Source organism: Furipterus horrens, unplaced genomic scaffold (genome assembly GCF_987537825.1).
Source record: "Furipterus horrens unplaced genomic scaffold, mFurHor1.1.pri manual_scaffold_10, whole genome shotgun sequence".
In the NCBI taxonomy this organism is placed as follows: Eukaryota; Metazoa; Chordata; class Mammalia; order Chiroptera; family Furipteridae; genus Furipterus; species Furipterus horrens.
The window spans coordinates 68,738,711-68,759,831 of NW_028327180.1; the positions used below are offsets into that span (position 1 = coordinate 68,738,711).

The following is a 21,121-nucleotide window of genomic DNA, read 5'->3' on the forward strand; positions in this document are numbered from 1 at the left end:
GACAAGATGAAGCTAATGGAGTTCATCATCACCAAGTCATTATTATATAAAATATTAAAGGGACTTATCTTAAGAAGAAGAAGATCAACACTATGAACATTAAAATGACAACAAACTCACAACTATCAACAACTGAACCTAAAAAATAAAAACAAAAACAAACTAAGCAAACAACCAGAACAGGAACAGAATCATAAGGGTGTGGATCATTTGCAGGGTTATCAGCTGGGAAGGGGAAGGGGGCGAAATGGGAATATGGTGCAGAGACTAAGCATAATTTGTTAGTACAAAATAGACAGGGGGAAGTGAAGAATAATATAGAAAAGGGTGAAGCCAAAGAACTTATATGCACGACCCATGGACATGAACTAAGGGGGGGTAGGATTGCTGGAGGGAAGGGGGTACTGGGAAGAGGGGAGCTAAGGGAAAAGAAATTGGGACTACTGTAATACTGTAACAAGATAATCAATAAAATATACTTAAATAAATAAATAATACTCTTTTAAATAAAAGTCTCCCATGTATCATTAAGAAACCTAGGAATATATTCTTTAAATACAGACTGTTTTCATAACTTTGATTTTGGAATCAAGTACCTATTTTGCAGTTATATTTTTTTTAATGAGCCATTTATCAAGTTGGTGAAATAACTACATGGAAAACAACTATTCCAAATGTCTTTAAAACACAACTTTACCATACAACCCTAGAGTAATACATCCTGAACAACAACAACAAAAAAAAAACTTGGAAAAGAAAGCTTAAACTGCCTTCAGTAATGACACTGTTAAGAGTGATACTGTTGGTAGTTATTTTGTGACTTGTGTGTGTGAAAAGCAAATGAGTAATTAGAATGAAAATAAGACTTTAAGTTTCAGTAAAAATCTTAAAGTAAATCTGAATGAAATGGCATGAACTCATTATGTATCTTTCAATGTAGTATCTTCCAGCTGTGTCTACCAAAGAGGTAAAAAATAATGACTAAGTCAGTAGTAACAACTACCTCTAGATCCCACACTGAGGCCTGTTAGTGCCACTTCCACAAAAAGAAACCAGGGCTCCTTGGGAAAATGGCTGAATCTAGGTCTGAGACAGGAAATACATGAGATAAGTCAGGAACTTCGTGTAAGAGCAGAAAGCAAGGAAGGTATCAGATAGGGTTGTAAGAAAACAAAACAAAAACCTTCAGAAGTCAACCTTAAGAGGCTTCCTTACACCTAGCCAAAGATGAAACAAGTAAACATCAATAAGGACAATAACTGCAATGGACAGAAACATAAAATATATTTAAATCTATGAATTTGTGATACCCAAACCAACTCATTCTGGAAAATGGTATATCTGTTCTTTCCTATGCAATTTGCACCTCTGAGTAACCAATGTTAGTAAGGGGAAGCATCTCTAAGGATTCCAGTTAATAAATGGAAAAGGAATGATAGGAATACATTACCAGCACTTTCAACCCTTAATGATTTAATGGATCTTATCTTTGGTCTCTTTACCTACTAGATGTTAAGACACTATTAACACCTCCCAAGTTATGACAAGCAAAAATGTCTCCAGACTTTACCAAACATCAACTGATGGAGGGGCTCGGAGGGGAGGGAAGAGGAGTGGCAAACTTACTCCTCGTTGAAAACCACTGATCTAGGCCACAATAATAAGCAATGGATGCTAACATCACACAAGAAAAGAAACAGCTAGATGCATCCTGAGGGAAAGGCACATCATCACTTACAAACTAGTCTTACCAAAAGGATCAAACCTGAATATGATCACATCTCTGTATCTGCTTGTTAGTTTAGAGGAAATTGAGAAATGGAGCAGTTTACTACACAATATCCTGGGGATGCAAATATAAAATCCAGAATGGAACTCTAAAACAAACATACTTACTTTTTCTATAACAAAAACAAGGAGGAGAAAGCAAGAAAAACAAGTTGGAGATGCTATAGATAAGCAATTTTCAACTGGTGTGCTGCAAGAATTTTTAAACATGCAATACTCAACTAATTAATCAGGGGCACTGACCTATTTCTGCTTGATTGTCCAAAAGGAAAAAAACAATAGACAACACAACAACAGCTGTCTGGTGTGAATGAATCAAAATTATAACTAACTTTTTGTCAGACTGCCCAAAAATATATATTTTTTGATGTGCTACAGAATTTTATTAGTTTATGTGTGCCATGGGATGAGAAGGTTGAAAATCACTGCTATAGATTATAAATCAGCTTACTGCAGTGTGTGGACTACAGATGGATTAAATGAGTTGAAGCAGGAACAGGGGAGAAAGCACTGACATGGGTAAAGGGAAAAAAAAAAAAAGAAACAACCAAAGGAAGAAAAAACAGACCATTCAACAATTAGATGAAAGACACAATTTCACATAGTTCTAGAAACAAATTCACATGTGGTTATGTATACAAAAGCCAATTTTAAAAACGCTGAACAATAAACAAGAGCCAGGATCTCACATGGTTCAAGGCTATAACTATGGACAATAAACATGAACAGAAAGCACCATGAAGGGAGAAAGACACTACAGCAATTGAGTTTTAGGTTTGAACCCCCAAAATACAACCAACAAAAACCAACATGTTCAGTAGATAAAAATATATATTTGACATATACTTTCTAAAAGTACCTTCTATAGGATAAACCATGTGACAGAAAAGTATGGCAAATCAATAACGACTGCCTAATCAAAGCAAATACATACATACCACGGGGTACCAGGAATAGGGGTAGTAGCTACTGGCTTCGCCTTCTGGGCAGCCTTTTCTTCTTCAGTCATCTCCTCTTCTTTGGGCTCCTACAGGAAATATTACTTCCATTTAGTCAGTATCATAAGAGGATAACAGAATGTTCCACAAATACAAGTATTAATGCAAATACCTCAAAGTACAACCACCATCCGGTCTATTGCTAGCACAGGAAGGGGAGACTCTGGGTAGGAATTTCTAATTAAGTTCTAAATCCCTGACCTCTAGACAAACCCAAATTCCACCATACCAGACCCTGGCAACAGGAGATGGTCCTCTCTTACAGATTCACTAACCATTTGCTTAGAAACAGAAATGGGGAATACAGTTTACAAAATTAAAGGCAAGTTCTTCATTGAAGGTCATTTCTTTTTTTGCTAACTTCCTTACTAATAAAACATGACTGCCATTGTTCCCTCACTGAATCAAGGAAGCTTCCAAAGAATAGAGCTCTTTTAGTGCTATATGGAGATCATTCCAAATCAGGACAGGTAAAATAGAATGAACAGTCTCCAAATGTGAATTTGTACTTATAATTTTAACATGTACCAGTCTGTTAATCAGGAGGTTGAAAATCAGGTCCAAGCTCTGGTCTAAGACCCTTTCTTTCTAGGGACCTTGATTTACTATAAGAAGTAACTTAATGAAACTTACAAAAGAAAAACTGAATTAGAAACTCCCAAGGACCCTAAATCTCAGAAATCAGATTTATAACGATTACCTACAACTATTTCAAATGGATCTTCAGTTACAAGCAACTGGTACCCATCACTCAGTGTTGGCTACCATGAGTCCCTTTACCTCCTTTATCTCCTTTATTGGCTCTTCTTTAGGATCCTCCTCCTCTGTCTCCATTGGCAAAGGTTCTTCAGAAGGTTCCTTCATTGGTTCTTTAATCTTCTCTTCCAATTTTTCTATTTAAAACGTTAAGATAATGTCACTCCATGGTTTTGATATAATTTTTCAAAAACTTTCAGAGATTAAGCAGTTAAGATATTCCATAACTAGAAGTTACTAACCACAAAAATAAAACATTCATCCTTAATATTAATTTGAATCGAATGTAATGCTCAACTTCAAATATCTTGCTGTAACAATCAGGAAACTGCCATTGGAAAGAACTACTGATTTCAGAGGAACACAACGTCTTTCAGCTCATTCATGTATCATTTGCACAATAGCAATCATTCATTTTGCTAAAAGGGAAAATATATTAAGATACTTAGGAACAGAAATAGAGACTTTGTGGTATAGAAAATTACGAGTTTTCTTCATCTAAGACTCCAAGGTCCTAAATTTTTTACTTCAGAAGATATACAATACACACATTCCTTTCTGATCAGTATTATCAATCTTAATAAGGATACCAATAATTATTCAATAGAATTATGCAATTCCCAACAATAGTAATTTGTATGTACATATAATGTAATTTCTCCAGATGGAAAAATGATAGGGCAAACATGTAAATTTGACTCTTTAATTCATAGGAATAAACAATCCAACAATGTAATTAGAAAATCCCTCAACTGTGTGAAAAAGAAATTAACTCAGAATTTCAAATAGCCTTCTATTTATAATATCATAGTTTACACTATCTCCCACCAAGTTATTAAACTATACCTTTTTCCTTTAGTTCTTGGGGTTTTTCCCAGGTTGATTCTAATGTTCTATTATTATAATAATATGTCTTCCCATCTGCTGTTTTATATTCAGTCCACTCAGAAACTGCTGTTGCTCCAGCTAAGGTAGCAGGTGAAGCTGCAATAGCAACCTGGGGATGTATCATGGGTACAATAGGAGGGGCCATTCCTGGCAATACACCTAAAAGAAGAAGAATAAAAAGTTAGACCCAAGTACCAAATTGCAATTCAAAATAAATCTTTAACATATGAGCTAAATCTATTAAATAGTAATAAATGAATGAATCAGTTGGAACGAAAAAAAAGGTCAAATAAAATGTGGCTTAATTACTCCCTGCTTTAGTTCTAATGCCTAAGTTCATAAATTCAACCCAAGAAGTACCTTAAGAACAGCCAGAAATTTGGGTCACACCTATGAACTCTTAACATAATAAATTATAAAAATCAGACTGTATTCTCTACTTATTAACAGAAATATATTTTATAAGGATTTCTCGAATTATAATGAAATCAAGGCAATGAGCATATTTCCTAAGGCAAAATTATTTTCTAGTTCTAAGGTACCTAAAAGCGTGTGAATAAAATTCTCAGTTTTCAAGTAAATGACTGAGTTTATAATCAAATCTACTTTTAATACTAAATGGTTAAGTCAGATATCCCTGTAAACTCTGTAAGTCAGTTTATAGTCTTTTCCTAAAAGAAAAAAAGTTCCTCCTATTTTTTAAAAGGTAAGCCAGGATTTTTCTTTTTTACAAGATAGCTAAAAAAGCTGATATTACATAAATAAAATAAGAATATGTGCATTAAAATAGAAATACCCTCAAATCCCCTACTAGAATTTAAGTTTTAAGTAGCTATCATCATTTATTTTAAAATGTAAACTTATACTATACACACAAATATTCACACACATATATTCACTAGCATGCAAGCATAATCACAGCACTTTACACATGGAAATGATTTTTTTATATTTAACTTAAAAACACACATCAAAAAATAAAATTAAATGTTATGAATATGAGAATGAAGTTGTTTACACTTATAAAAATTAAGATATAAAGAGATCTGACCTTATTTGCTTTTGTGAACCAAAGAAGCTAATACTATAGGCAATTGGGAAAATTAAGTGTTGGCCAAATGACAACTGCATTTATACTGCTCATTAAAAAGAAAAATATTTTAAAATCCACTCACTTGGGCAAAAATAAATAAATAAAAGAATAAACAACAACATTCACTACCATGCCAACTTACAGACAAAACAAACTAAGATGGTTTTAAAAATTACCGGTCTTGGTGGTAGCGACTGTCTTTACATACGGGCAGCTGACTATTTGCATCATTGCTACACCTGTAAAATGGATAAGCAAGCATACGTTGGAAAGCTGCCATTGTATGTCAGCTACCACTGGGATTCAGGAAAATAATTTACCACTACAATTTAGTATGCTATTTCCAATGAAAAAGACCAAGAAAGAAATAAAATTTCTTTTTGTTTGACATTTTGTGGGAAGTGGCGCCAAATTCAATGATAACTAATTCTAAATTAGAACATCGATTACCTTTTTATCAAACCAACTCTGATGATGTTGAAGGAGTCACAATAGTTTAAATTCAACAAAGTTCTCATGTGGGACGTTTTCTCACAGGACATCAAACCCATGCTGCTGTTGCTTAGATACCAGTGAAAGGCAGATGCAGCATGACACTAAGACACTTCCTCTGTGCTGCTTCTATGTACGAACTACATGCAGAAGCTAAGGCCTGGAGCATAACCATGCAGAAATAGAAAAAGATAGGACAAAAATGTGGGAGGGAAAGGGAGAAAAAAGGTATGAGATGGATCCAAATATTCCACTGTAAATAAAAGAAGGGTAGATGAAGAGGAGGGTAGCATTCCACTAATGAAAAAATATGCATGTTTTTTGTCTGCCTTGTTCAATGCCACAGGCTGGGAACACTGTGAAAGCAGCTAACAACGTTAAGAAAAAACACAGCCCTTGAATCTCATTAATGACTACATGTGCTGATTTGCCTCAGAAACCTCTTATCATTTAATCCAGCTCAAAAGGTAGCACTTGTATTACAGAATGGAGCCCTGGCCAGTGGCTTAGCAGGTTGGAGCATCGTCCTGTACACCAGAAAGGATGCAGGTCGACTCCCAGTCAGGGCACATACCTAGGTTGTGGGTTCAGTCCCTGGTTGGGCACGAAAGGGAGGCAACAGATCGATGTTGCGCTCTCACATCAACATCGATGTCTCTGTCTCTCTCACCCTTCCTCCTCTCTCAATAAACATATCCTCAGATAAGGATTATAAAAAAACATGGAAATTACATACAGTTCTTAGAATGAAGAATCGTTATGATGCATTACAATGGTGACATAAAGAGAATGAAAGGAAAAGCTGGAAACTAAGACATTAATTGAGGAAATTCAAAATCAAAGAGTCAACTTAAGAAAAAGTTTTAAAGGAAAAAGCTGAAGGATGAAGGAAAAGGGTGGGAAATTAAATTTCATTTTCCATTTGTTTCAGCTAAAAATACTAAACCTAAGCTAAAGTGGTACCGATAAAATAAAAAATTATAAACTATTTTCCTTACTAAAGTACAAGAAATTTCTAATTCAAAGACAAAAATTAAACCCCGGGTTTGTACATATTGTATCTATGTCCACGCACACACACACAAAAATACAGCCAATTTTTAAAAAGTGCCTTTTTTCTTTATTACTATTTTAAATAAAGAACATTAAAGCTAAACTTTCTATTAACTCTGAGAATCAAACAAAAGGACTTATCATAAAAGCATGCTGAATCAAGTTATGTGTATAGTTTCATTTTTCCTAATGTTTAAAGAAAGCAATGGAAAAATTCATTTGGCTAAGGAAGTTACAGCATGTATGAAGTCTGAATTAGTTTAAATGATGCCATCTGCGGGACCACGGAACCTATTAAGTCAGCACTAGAAATTCAATGCCTAGAATAGAGGGTGGGGCAGAAGTAAGTTTACAGTTGTAATACAACTAATACAATGATTAATAAATATAAGAATAAGCTGTTTTGTGTACTCGCAACTGTAAACCTACTTCTGCCCCACCCTGTATTGCGTTAGCCAAAAAGTCCATTTGGTTTTTTCTGTATACCATGGCTCAAGCAGGAGTGCTTAGTTATCTTTAACTTCATTTTAAACAATTTTGTCAGATTGCATTGTGACAGCTGCCATATCAGGGTGCATTTAAAAAATCATCAAAATTGGTGAATTTTTGTGAAGCCATTTTAATACTGAAGATGGAAGAAAATAAGCAACATTTTTGCATATTATGCTCTATTATTTCAAAAGTAAAAACACAACTGAAACGCAAAAAAAGATTTGTGCAGTGTATGGAGAAGGTGCTGTGATCAAATGTTTCCAACATGGTTTGCGAAGTTTCTTGGTACTATTGACATTCTTTGCTGTGGGGCTGTTTTATGCATTGGAAGATGTTTACCAGCGCCCCTGGCCCCTACCCACTAGAAACCAGTAGCAGGAGATAGCTGACATACGCAAAATATCCAAATCAATAGTTACTGGTGAAAATGAAAAATGTCTTATTTTATGGAAAAACACCATACGAACTCTTCGGCCAACCCAATATATAAACTTTATCCTCAAAGACTGTTCTCCAAAATAAACCCCAAGAGAGATTTTAACTATATGGCCTAAACAGAAGAAAATCAAATCTCTTTGTATTTAGACATAACTGTCATTGTTATATACCAATTGGGGCAACACAGAACTCTTGTATTTGACTATCAACATGTAGACCACACTGAAAGGTCATATGTGTTTCTTCTCATGCTAAAAGACTTCAGGTTTTATCTTTGGGTGATTATTACATACATATCATGAAGACTCACAAAATGACCACACATCTAAGTTTTTAATCTTCTTTTTAAAGGGAGCATTTGTTCAATTCAGCTACAACTCTATCCTCAAATTATTTTGTATCAGGAAATTAGAAAATTCCATTTAGCATTTTGGATAATTCTTATGTCACTGACAATAAGTTTCTTAAAATTCCAAGATTTTAGCCTTAGAAGTAGAAATCCTATAATTCTAATCCAATTTACTATGCCCATTACCACCTCTTATGCCAGTATTTTACCTATCTTTTTCTCACCTTTTCTTCATCTTGTCTGACTGTCCCTTCCTTAATCATACCCATTAGAACCACACACCATTGCCTATTTCAAAAAGAATTTAAGGCTCCAAGATAAACTGCATCCAAATCCCTCCTGTTCACCTTAATGCCAAATTAATATAATTAATGTTATATACAATCAGATGGATCTCATTGTACATAAAACCAAAGACTTGAAAAAGAGAGAAGTCTTTTTCACTAAAGCACGTTGGAGGACTGAATTGAAGGGAAAATGAGAAAATAAATAAACATAATGGCTTACTATATAAATAAATATTAATATTTCTTTCTATAAAACACTAGCTTCTTCTCCAAAGACTCTTGTTGTCTTAGATAAAATTTTACTGCTGAACTCGAATTCCCTTCCAAATGATCTACGAAATGTCATTAGTGGCTGCCATTTATTAAATGCCTTTTACTTCCATCTTGCTTCATAACACCACTATCTCTTCAAACATTTGATGAGTAGGGTCACAGAACAAAAACCATACATCAAAATGGTGCTATAACTGAAGGAATTTCACTGTGACAAAATTTCACTTTCTATACAAATTTTGCTATTCTGTGCCTTTCAAAACCCACTGGTCCTATTAAAAACCTCTAAAGCAAAATACAAGTCTTTTCATAGATAGCCTTCCAAATACTTTAATAATACTATGCTACCTCTAAATTTTATCTCTATAGAACTAACAGCCTTAGTTCCTTCATAACACTCAGAATCCAGGATCTGGTCCTAATACTGCCCTTGACCCTAAAGCAGACCAAGATTGCAAGATGTTATCAAGAACATCGAGCTATCCTGCATCATTTAGTTTTCTACAAAAAGTATATCCAAAGAGGAAAGTATCCAACTACTTGTCTTAAATTTAGTTTAGAAAAAGGGCAATCCCTATTATGAGAGAAAGCATTTTTGGTTTCCTAAACTTCATACCAGGCATTTAACTATCAAACACTATGTCAATGACGTGTAAAAGGTTTTTCTACAAAAAAAAAAAAAAGTAATTCTTGAAAAATTTTGGCTTCTTTCTTGCAAGGTACAGTATCTGAAAGTGTTCATTTCAAAGTGGCCACAGGAAAAAGTGCAACAGTGAAAATTAAGATGTGTGTAAATCTGAGAAGCAGCAGCATCACAACCCTATTCTTACACAGAAACTAGTACAAAAGCGGCAGTAACAGACAGTGGGAGGAACATAAAACTGGGAGACAAGAGGCCTCGGTTCTATTCATCTTTGCTACAAACTAGTCCTGTGTACTCGACCTAAGGTATTGATATTTTCAACTAGAATACTAGGAGAACAGACCATGGGTTAAGGATTAAATGTGTTCGACAACAGCAAATGCACTCAAATTAAGATGCCCATCATTATCACTGCTTAATCCCTACAAGCAGAATTATATTCCACAATCTCTTAATTCCTTCTCTAGACCAAAAAAAAAAAAAAAAAAAAAAGAATAATACACTATAATTATCTAAATATTTAAATAGTGCATGTTATACTTCACAATGGTTACAAAGGAAAGTTCTAATTTGTTTTAAATACTTTCTTTTTATAGTTAATGACTCACACTTTCATTCTAGTACAAACAATTATTAAGAGCATGGTATTTGGATCTGAAATGCTCAGGCTCACATCCCGGCACCATGACTTATGAGCTACGTGACCATCAGCAAGTAATTTAACCTGATTCTGTAACCTACCTCATAGGACAGTTGTGAAAATTAAATGAATTACATGTAAAGTGCTTAGAATCATGCACAGTATGTAATAAATCAATTAGCTTGTTTTAACTATCAATGACTTATGGTCTCTCAACTTCATAGACTCAATCCCTTTAAAATATTGCACTTAGAACATATTTACACAAGATAATCATTTTTAATTCTTTGAGGCCACTATCCAAAATGAGTGTAGCTTTAAATGTGGCTCTAATTTAAAGACATGTAAACAACAACAAAAAGGACATTTACCAAAACTGAAGAGAAAATACTGCAGTTAGCCATGAATCGTTCCAAAACATTTCAAACAGGTGAGATTCAAGGCAAATTTCAAATGCAACAGACACATGAGAACAAACTGACAGTATGAGAACATAGCTGGAAAGACTACTATAATCAATTGGTTTACCTGGAAGTGGAATTGGCATGCCAGGAAGAGGAACACGAAACGGAGGTACCATTACAGGTGGAAAAGCAGGTATTGCTGCTGCTGGCTGAGGTACTGAATGAGGGACAGCCGGAGGTAACGTCTGGGGGTGCGGCTGGGGAACGGTTTGCACAGGTGTGGCTGTAGGAGCAGGAGTTGAGACACTAACTGTAGGCGTGGCAACTGAAACAGCAGAACTGGGAGTCTGATCTTGTGTTGTGGGTGCTGATAAAAGAACAAAAATAGGCATCACTCCTTCATAAAACATTTCACTATAGCCATTCATCATTCACTCATTCAGTAAGTATTTTAAGGGCCCATTCCATGCACTGCAAGAAATTTGTAACAAGGTCTCTGTCTTCAAGAAGCTTGGAAATAGGTAAATGAAATATAAAAAATAACTAAAATCCAAAGTGAAATGGGATAAATGTATAGGAAGGTAAATCAAGACCCAAAGACCATTTCTAACTAAGAGAGGGTACAGAAAATTTTATGCTGTGATGGCAGGTCTTGAAAGATTAGAATTTCAACAAGAAAAACGACAATGTGGAAGGAGAAAATAAGCAAGTAGTGGGAAAAGTAAGTATAAGCAAAGAGCAGGCAACAACCAGGAACTGTTTAGAAAACAGAAGGCAAGTGGTCAACTTGTAAAACACGAGGCATACCATCAGAATCAGTGAGTTATGGCTGGGAAGGTAGGCCAGAGGCACAAAGTAGAAGGCCTGAACAGAAGACTAAGGAGTGTGCATTTTACTGGGTATGTAAATGTAGAATGGTGGAGAAGCACACATTCTGAAATATGTATATTAACTCATTACACTTGTGTATGCCTTTCACTTTGTATTACATGTGTTTTGTTAAGAGTTTGAATTTTTAATAAGAATGCGTTCACATTTATTTGTATGGCTTCATGAATGTAAAAGGAGTGTGGGAAGGCTGATTTAAGGTTTCTGTATTGAAGTCTTATAATCAGTGTTCACTTGTTGAATTAACTTGGCAGAGGCATAGGAAGAAGAAAAAGAACAGAGGTGGGAAAATCAACTTCAACATATCTGGAATTATCCAAGCAAAAAAGAACAGAGAGAAAGAGATATGCAATATCTAATGACTGACTGGATAGGAACAAATGGAGCCAAAAACAACAACCTGGATTTCTCTAAAATTATTTCAAAAAAAAAAAAAAAAAAAAAAGAAATGCTTAGGTTTCCAGTACAAGAGACCAAGAGAATGAGAAATTAAGACTAATTTGGTTCTCCTAATATGTTATTTTTAAGTATCAAAAATAAAACATTTCATCTTTAGTAATCACATTTAAAATCAAATTGTGACCTAAAAATAAAATTCATATTTCAAACTTTTTAAAGTTTCAGTTCTCAAATATTACAAAATATATTTTTTATTCATTCATAATCCATATAATTCCAAAACAAAATTCATTTTGGTGATTCACTGGTAAGAAATACTTCTCCTTGTTGTAAAGAAAAATGTCAAATTCTACCTATATTAAACTAAGAATGAATTTACCAAATTAAATAAAACAAAACAGTGCTTTCCCAATATTTAAGCCAATTACATTCTAAGGGAAAACACACTGTTCAGTACAAACCACCCAGTACTCCAGCTGACAACAAACTTTGTCAGCATCCTTTTTCAGTGTCTGATAACGAAAAACTCACTTAGGCTGGGGAGATGTGAGCAATTTCATACTTGTTAATAAGGGACTCACCTTGGCTAAATAGACAGCAGGGCCAAACAAGTATCTTCAGGGGCCCAGGAATGAATTGTTGGTCTAGCATAGACCTAGCCTTAGGGTACAGTATCATATTAATATAATTTTATAACAGTGTGAAAAATACAAATTACATGCAACATTTGCCCAGTCCCATACATATACCATTAAGCATTTGCAATCTACTGTAATGGCTGAAAATACATCTATTTATTCTTTCCAACTTCTCTGAAAAGTAGGATTTATCAGCATTTTTCACAAACTTGCACAGGATTAAATGAGTTTATCTCAACTGGAGTTAAAAATATAAACATCTTAATTTTTAGTCCCATATGCCCAGGTCTGTACTACAGTTCTCAGAATTACATTTTTAAAGATATTATGGTAATAGCATTTAGATAGAATTACCAAAATTTTGATACAAAGTACTATAATTAGGAAAATAAAATGAGTTATAAAGGCATCAAATCTCAAGTGGAAAGGAACACCCAATGGGGATGGCAAAAAGTATTCACGCAACCCATTTCTCTAGCTGACACAGGATTTTCTGATTTGATAAGTGGTGAAAAGTCATGAGAGGAAAAGGATAAAGGCAATAAAAGAATTAAATAGAAACTGGGACAATGGCAGCTAGGATTTTATAGGGGGTAAATTCCTACTAACTCCATTTGCTAAAATAACTAGTGAATCACTATGCCTCAAAATATACTACTAATCCAGCCTTAGATCTCAACTACAAAAGACAAGTGACTATAACAGATGGAGAAATATTAAGACTGTAGCATGATAATACTTCATGACACTGAATCAAGTGAAATAAAAACAGATGTAAGGAATACTCAGAAAGACATCAAAATTGATGTTTAAAGGCAGTAAAAAGAACATAATTTTGTTCTTCTGTTCTTAGAATAAAGGCCTCTCAATCACTGAAGGGCAGTGTGAAAAATGACAAATGGGGGTTCTGAACAGAACAGTTGACAATCACAAGATAGCAATGAGCCTGAAGATCCCCCTGATATAGAAATGGAATACACATTAGCCCTGGCAGGTAGCTCAGCTGGTTAGAGCATCGTCCCAATATGCCAAGGTTGTGGTTTTGGTCCCCAGTCAGAGCACATACAAGAGTCAACCAATGGATGTATAAATATGTGGAACAACAAATTGATGTTTATCTCTCTCTTCCTTTCTAAAATCAATAAATAAGTAAAAAATTAAAGAAATGGAATACACATAGAACAGTTAAAGTACTTGGCTATCCACCTTCCTTAAAACAAGGTATTTCTCCTTCCTAAGAAGGCAGGGAACAAATAGAGAACCACATTGCTTTTGTTAACCCCCCCCTCCCATTACCACAACAGGTACCCCATAAAAACTAAGTTTTCTGCCTTGTCACACAGGTTTTAGAAGCACTAACCTATAAAACAGCAAAGACCCTCAACCAGCTAGCTGTTGACTTCCATATCAGAATTCACTGATATATTTCCATATCAGAGTTTACCTTAGCTACAAAAGAAAACAGACTTGTAAAGCATTTATATCTTCCTATTAAGTACAGTTTTGTCTAAAAAATGTCAAGTAGGGCCTTAAAAAAAACTGTCTCCATACACGTACCTTACTTCTTAGATTACTTCTTGTATCAATAAAATAAGTTAAATTTGAATCTACTATGATTCAATTTCTCACATACATATTCCTTACAATGTAATTGACACTAATAAATCCCAAGTCCCTGAGGCAACTGAAGAAAGAGGTACTTTTTTTTCTTATTATCATCTCTATTATCCATGTAGCAAAATAATCAAAATTATAATCACCCCGTTGGGATATGTCTTTTCGTAACAGTATCATAAACAATCAAACCAATAAAATCATTATTTAGCCCTGGCCAGGTGGCTCAGTTGGTTGGAGCATTGTCCCATGCACCAAAAGGGTGTGAAGTTGTGGGTTTGATTCTCGGTCAGAGCACGTACCTAGGTTGCGGGTCTGATCCCTGGTAGAGGTGTGTACAAGAGGCAACTGATCAATGTTTCTCTCTCATATCAATGTTTTCTTTCTCTCTCTCTCTCTCTCTCTCCCTCTCTCTCTCTTTTCTTTTCTCTCTCTCTAAAATCAATTAAAAAATATCCTTGGGTGAGGGTTAAAAAAATATATTGTAATCATTATTTAAATATTCTGGGGCTCAATCTCAGCCTGCAGAGTAAGTGACAACAACAAATAAAGGGTAGTAGTATAAATATTAATGACAATCTTCTAAGCAAATTAATAGATTCTTCTTTCTTCATCCCTGAAATCTATTTATCACCTCTCATCATTTTAGAGAAGACCTAACCTTTGGGCCTCTGTGACTTTATATCTGAAAATTCTCTTACCTGTCTCACTGCTTCTTTTTCAACTCCTCACTTCATCTGCCTACATACCATTCTAGGATCTAACCACCTCTAAACACAATTATTGAAAACCTCCTAGAAAGTTCCCAATTTCAACACTACCCAAAAACTGAGCACCAAAAAAATCTTCCAGAATACTGCATATCTACAGACTCCCTGGACCTGCCTGATTCACTGATTCACCCACTTGCCCGGTTCTTAAAACTCTCCATAACCTGAGTTCACACTTATTCAATATATTCACCAATATATACCTTCCCACCTCAAGGGTTCCTTAACAATCCCACAAATATATTTATCCTCATTTCCTGAACTTTATTGATGCTGTTCTCCTCTAATTGAAATACATCTCCTTACTTTTGAACATACTCAAATTCTACCACAAATCCTTCATGATCAACCTCAATACCCACTTGTCTCTCCATTTTCTCAAACTGTTCCATCTTCTGTTTTCACTGTGTAATTCTGCACACTACAATGTTTTTATGTGCATTATGCTGGCCCCCTCAATTAGAAAAACTGGAAGTTCTATAAGATAGGGACCAAGACTTCCACTTATTTCACAAAGCGCACAGCACCCAGCATTCAACTTGTTAGCCAAGTTTAACAGATTAACTAACTTTGCACTTTCCCTGTTCAGCTTCATGAATTGCAACTGGGCATATCATCTCTTCCACTAATGTAAATTTCTGTTCTTCTTAAACCCAAAGTCTCATGTCAAAAATGTTTTTAAAATAACATCAAGGATAATACATGAATCATTCTGGAATACAGTGCCTACTTATCCATTTCCCTAGCCCCTAAACGAAAACACATACTGACTGGTACTCACTTGATACTGTCTGCGAAACCGAAGAGGCAGTTGTTGTGGTAGAAGTGGTAGAGGACGGGGTCGACGATGATGCTGAAGTGGATACTGCAGGTGCTGGGCTACTGGTCGTAGGGGTGGAAGCTCCTACTGCTTGTGCTTGCACTTGGGCCTGGGCCTGGGCCTGGGCTTGCGCCTGAGCCTGGGCTTGCGCCTGAGCCTGAGCCTGGGCCTGGGCCTGAGCTTGCGCCTGAGCCTGGGCCTGGGCCTGGGCCTGGGCCTGGGCCTGGGCCTGAGCCTGGGCCTGAGCTTGTGCTTGGGCCTGGGCCTGAGCCTGGGCCTGGGCCTGGGCCTGCGCCTGGGCCTGCGCCTGGGCCTGAACCTGCGCCTGGGCTGCAAGCATAGGTGTCAGTTCTGACTGCTGAATGACCTTAACTCCATCTGGCTTGCTCCATGCAGATTCACGTGTCCGAGCATTATAATAATAAACCTGCAGAGGAACCAAAATCACTGGTATTACAGAATCTGTCAACTCTCATTAAAAAATAATAATGCAGCTATATTTTCTCTTAAAAATTATTGAAAAAAAAATTTAGAGGAAACACTTCAAATTTTGCTATTTGTACATCAGAAGACAGTAGGTAACTTTTCCCTCCTTTCTCCCCTTCCAATTTTCTATAATGAGCACATTGTATCTTTAACACACACATAAAAAGGAAAACCAAGATTATTTTTGTGCAGAAAAGTTAACATAGCAGGGCTGATTGCTAACCTCGAAAAGCCCTGCTTGGCTGGCATCTGGAAACATGGATTTGGGGAGGATTACCACCATTCTCTAACTGGTAAGAATAGCTCACTGTGCACAAATAATGCAGTTTATGCTAAATACCTGCTTTCCCACTGAGGGTTTGGAATTTTGGCATGTGCCAGGTAGATGGTGCCAGTCCCCAATGAAAAGACTTGACTCCCCAGCTCAGGTAAGCCTCTCTGGTAGACAGCCCTTAATGTATGTTGTCATAACTCCATGCTGAAGAAAATATACACATTCTATACGCTTCCACAGAGTGGACTCTAGGAAGCTTGTACTTAGTTTTCTCCAGATTTCACCCAGTGCACCTTTTTCTCTTTGCTGGTTTTGCTTTGATCCTTTTACTGTAATTAGTCTCAGCACTCCATTCTGTGCACAGGTCCAATCCAGTGAGCTTTTCCTGAAGTCCTACCCCACGCCCCGCTTACCCCAGGCTCATTCTTATAACTGGCAAGAATACTGTCACTGATCTCAATCTGCCAGAGCTCTTTAAGTTTTACTCTTCTGTCACTAAGGAGTTAACAATCTAGATATATTTTCTAATTTACCTTCCCATCTGGAGTTTTATTTTCAACCCATATCTCCTCAGTAGGAGGCAGTGCTGGAGTACCAGGAGCAGTCACAGGAGGCATTCCTGGTGGAAACATCATACCCGGAGGAGGAGGCATGGTTCCCATGGGTGGAGGCATGAAAGGTGGTCTCTGTTAATTCACAAGAACAGTAATGGTCACTTGCATTTGACTTTTTTCCTTCAATTATCACTAAATTTTACCCAAAAGTAAAGCACTATAAGAGAAACTGAACTAGTGTTATAGTCCAATCAATATATTCATCTAGGATACAGAAGCAAAGTTTCTCTGTAACAAAAATGGTTGCTAAACAGACTGGAAAGAAATACATCAACATATAGCAGTTACCTCTGGGCAATAGCATTATGGGTGAATTTGGCTTTATTCTTTATACTTTGTCTGCAATTTTTATACACTAGGCACTAGATTACTTTCAAAAGAAAATAAGTGGTTTTTGTATCTTTTTAAATACTAGGCACACCAATGCCTCCAGACTTCACTTACAGTAAGAACCAACCAAGAGAGAAACAGAATTTTACAAGTAACATAGAAATAAAATCAGATAAAGTTAATCCTTCCTTTTCCTACAAGAAAAAATATATTAGCTAAAAAAAATTCATCATTTTCTATTTTTCAAATAACAGTAATGTAGCTCAGCAATGACATGAACAATTAGTTAAATTTAGAAGACACAATAAAAAAATTATCCATTTTATTTTTAGTGGAAAATATGAATTTAAATGGTATATATTACATTTTTTAATTTCCTGGAGTCAATCCTGTCTCTAATAATTCTTCACTGTCATTCTTTCATGACTGCCAACACAACCTAAAATCCTGAGCCACACAATTCAACTGTAACTGCTATACCTTACTTACTAAAGCAGACAAATGGTCTAACATTTTAACAGATTTTGAACAGAGATTAAAAGATGTCCTCTATAATATATAAGTAACACAAAAATTCAATATCTAAAGCATCTTAATCTGGATAATGGGATTGACACTATCCTAATGATGTGAAAATGTACTTCGTTTTCTTAAAAATTTTTCTCATACTCCAGGTTTTTTTTTTGGATTCACTTTAGCATCTTTCAAGCATCAGCACACAGACTCATGTTCTATATAATATCTACCTCAACTATGTCTCGTGCACATTAGCTGGATATCACCTGGATTTAGTATAAAACCACACAATTATCTATCAAGACCAAGAAAAGCATCACAACACCTGATACATATCTATGAGGGTTATATTAATCCATTGCATTTTATAATATTCTACAAGTAGCTTTAACTCTTAAAGGCACAAATTAGAATAAATTCATATGCAACAAATTATACCAGAGTCAATAGATCAAAAACCTATTTTTTATTCCAAGCTTGAAAAAAATATAAAACTTTTTAACAATCTGTTTAAGGGGATAGAGGCTATTCATTACCAGGAAGTTAATAAAATTATTAAGCAAGGTATTAAAACCTGTGTCTCTTCCATAAATATTACCCTATCTAAAGAGTTAACATTATTTAATCAGTACTTTATCTTTTGCTAATTTTAGGAAGTTCATTCTTGATTATCTGAGTTAATGAAAGGTGGGTAATACCACTATATTTATTTGGTTTCAGAATTTTATAGGCTGGATAAACTAAGAAAACAGAGATATATACCCAAGCCAAAAAGGAAAAAGAAAAACAAATCTCAAAAGTAGAAGTTTGAGATATGACACCTTCGTAACTCATTTCAAACACTGACTCTATGTACACTAGAGAGGGATATATGCCTCAGGTTAAAATACCAGAAAAGTTTTTATTTAAAGAAATCTCACAATAATTCTATTTCTAAAATTATAAATTAACCCTATTTTTTTTTTAGGGGAGAAAAAAATCCAAACAATGTGCTTACAAAATGTGTTTGTTTATCATTCTAGATTCTATCCTAGGCTTCACTTGTGGCAAGAAGTGCTCAGAATATACATACGTATATATTTATACTTAACAACAAAATGTATTGTTGAAAATAGCAAGAAGTAAAAAAGTTATAAATTTCAAATTTCATTTCCCACAGATAAGACGAATTACTAAAGACAATTCTCAGAGATAAAGGCAGGTAAGAACTCCTCTGTTTAACCCTAGTTCCCTATGTAGCATATTTTTCTGTCTGAATTCCCATTTTGCATTTCTATTCAAATTACAGTTATCACTACTTTTGGAGCAACACCTTAATGTGTGGATTACGTTGTCCTATAAAGTGAAACTAAGAACACAGTGTTTAAGGCGAAACTGATACATAATGTTGATACCAACACCAGTGGAGAAAGCAACCTCTACATTCTTTACCTGAAGGTGTGGAGGGCCCATCGGTGGAGGGATCCCCCCTGGGGGAGGCATTGGCGGCATATTAGGATCGAAAGGAGGGCGTCCAAAGGGCGGCCGAGGTGGTGGGGGAGGGCCTCGCATCATACCAAAAGGTGGAGGGGGTCGCATGAGGGGTGGTGGGCCTCGCATCACTGCGTTTGGTGGGGGAGCTGGGCCTCGAAACCTCAAGGCCTGCTGTTGAGCCATCCTGTGTGGAAAACAATGAATAAATTTTTCTTTCCCAAGATTACAGAAGTATAGCTACTGATCTCTAATCAGCCCCTGGCTGGTTTGGCTCAGTGGATTGAGCGTTGGCCTGCGAGCTAAGTGTCGCTGGTTCGATCTTCCAGTCAGGGCACATCAGAGAAGGAAAACTCTGACTCCAAAAAACCTCCGCTGCCTGGCGGCATACCTCTTCAGGGGAAAGGCTAAGGGAGTAAACCCCGACAGAAAATCCGGAGCCGGAGTCCCTAAGGCGGTTTGACGTTGTAGTCAACACCGGCAACTCCTGCGGCGCACCTGAAACCAAGCTGTATTGACTCCGTCTTTCCCTTGGACCCTTCAGCTGTGAAGAGAGGGGGGGTCTGCTGCATGGGCAACAGCAGACCCTCCATATCACCCTGCCCAGGCTCTGTAGCTTCAGCTTCACTGGAGAGGACACTCCAGCGTCATCGCAAGATGTCGATTCAACACGGGAGGAGACAGATACCGTGTCACTCCCAAGTCGGACTGCACAGCCATTCTCGGCGGTGCAGATAGACTCTTAAGAAGCTACACCATCGTCTCTCGAGACGGACGGCTGCCGACGACGAATAGGCACTTAGGAGCAAGTGTAGTTGGAAAGTCATCATTTTGCAACCATCATCTAAGAAGGGCCTCAGTAAAAACAATCAATGGACACCAAATCTGGGAGGATATCTGGATGAAGAGGATGTCTGGACAGTCTTAAAATCTGTCTCCCCACATGCTGCTTATGATTTGCAAGGGAAAACAGAAAAAAATGCTACGTAACAGGGAAATCACACAGTACCTTGATCAGGGGACAAAAAATAATATCATCTAAAAAAGACAGATGGCTATCATTTGAATGAGAGGGACACAATATTATCTATTTCAGGCAAGAATGTGTAACCTCAAATTAATAATGAGGAAATATCAGACAAACACAAAATAAAAGTTCTATTTAAAAGGGGGGAGCAGAGGCTATATTGTTCAGAAATGTGGGTGTTATACATAAAAGACAAAGTCAAGCTGTGGAAATGTTCTACGTGAAAGGAGCTAGAGAGACCTGGCAATAATACAACATTAATCCCAGACCAAATCCTGTTACCAGAGGGAAGAAATGCTGCCTCAATGGACAACACTGGATACAAATAATAGACTCAAGTATTATATCACTGTAAACTTATGAAGTTGGTTAACTGCGCTGCAGTTAAGCAAAAAGAACCTCTATTCTAAAAAATACACACCTAAGTATTTAAAAGGAAGGGCCTTGGTATATGCATCTTACCCTCAAACGGTTCAGCATAACAGAGCATACAAACGTGCAAATAATAAAGCAGAAGAGGTAAAATATTAACACTAAGTGTACAATCTTTATTTTCGCATGTTTTTGTAAGTTTGACATTACTTCCAAGCACAAAGTTTTTACAGGGGCAGAGGGTAGCATCTTAAGAGATGACTATAATCTCTACCTAAAGGGAAAGGTTTTTTCTCACTGCACCCAACC

At 36.2% G+C, this 21,121-nt stretch overlaps 1 protein-coding gene across 5 annotated transcripts in view; it reads right to left on the minus strand.

Moving 5' to 3' along the window:
* Nucleotides 1-21,121, minus strand: part of TCERG1 (transcription elongation regulator 1) — a 60,082-nt gene that overhangs the window by 34,161 nt on the left and 4,800 nt on the right. For 3 of the 5 annotated variants that reach the window (XR_016513291.1, XM_090288069.1, XM_090288068.1), the window contains exons 2-9: nucleotides 19,375-19,600; nucleotides 17,017-17,169; nucleotides 15,685-16,150; nucleotides 10,719-10,961; nucleotides 5,700-5,762; nucleotides 4,389-4,589; nucleotides 3,567-3,679; nucleotides 2,727-2,815 (exon numbers count right to left, since the gene is read on the minus strand). Coding sequence is in view for 4 of the 5 variants with exons in the window: in XM_090288069.1 (XP_090144195.1) it covers nucleotides 2,727-2,815; nucleotides 3,567-3,679; nucleotides 4,389-4,589; nucleotides 5,700-5,762; nucleotides 10,719-10,961; nucleotides 15,685-16,150; nucleotides 17,017-17,169; nucleotides 19,375-19,600 (1,554 nt within the window). In the remaining variant the exon portion in view is untranslated. The remainder of the gene's footprint in view (nucleotides 1-2,726; nucleotides 2,816-3,566; nucleotides 3,680-4,388; nucleotides 4,590-5,699; nucleotides 5,763-10,718; nucleotides 10,962-15,684; nucleotides 16,151-17,016; nucleotides 17,170-19,374; nucleotides 19,601-21,121) is intronic. The other 2 variants (XM_090288071.1, XM_090288070.1) reach the window with 1 other exon arrangement.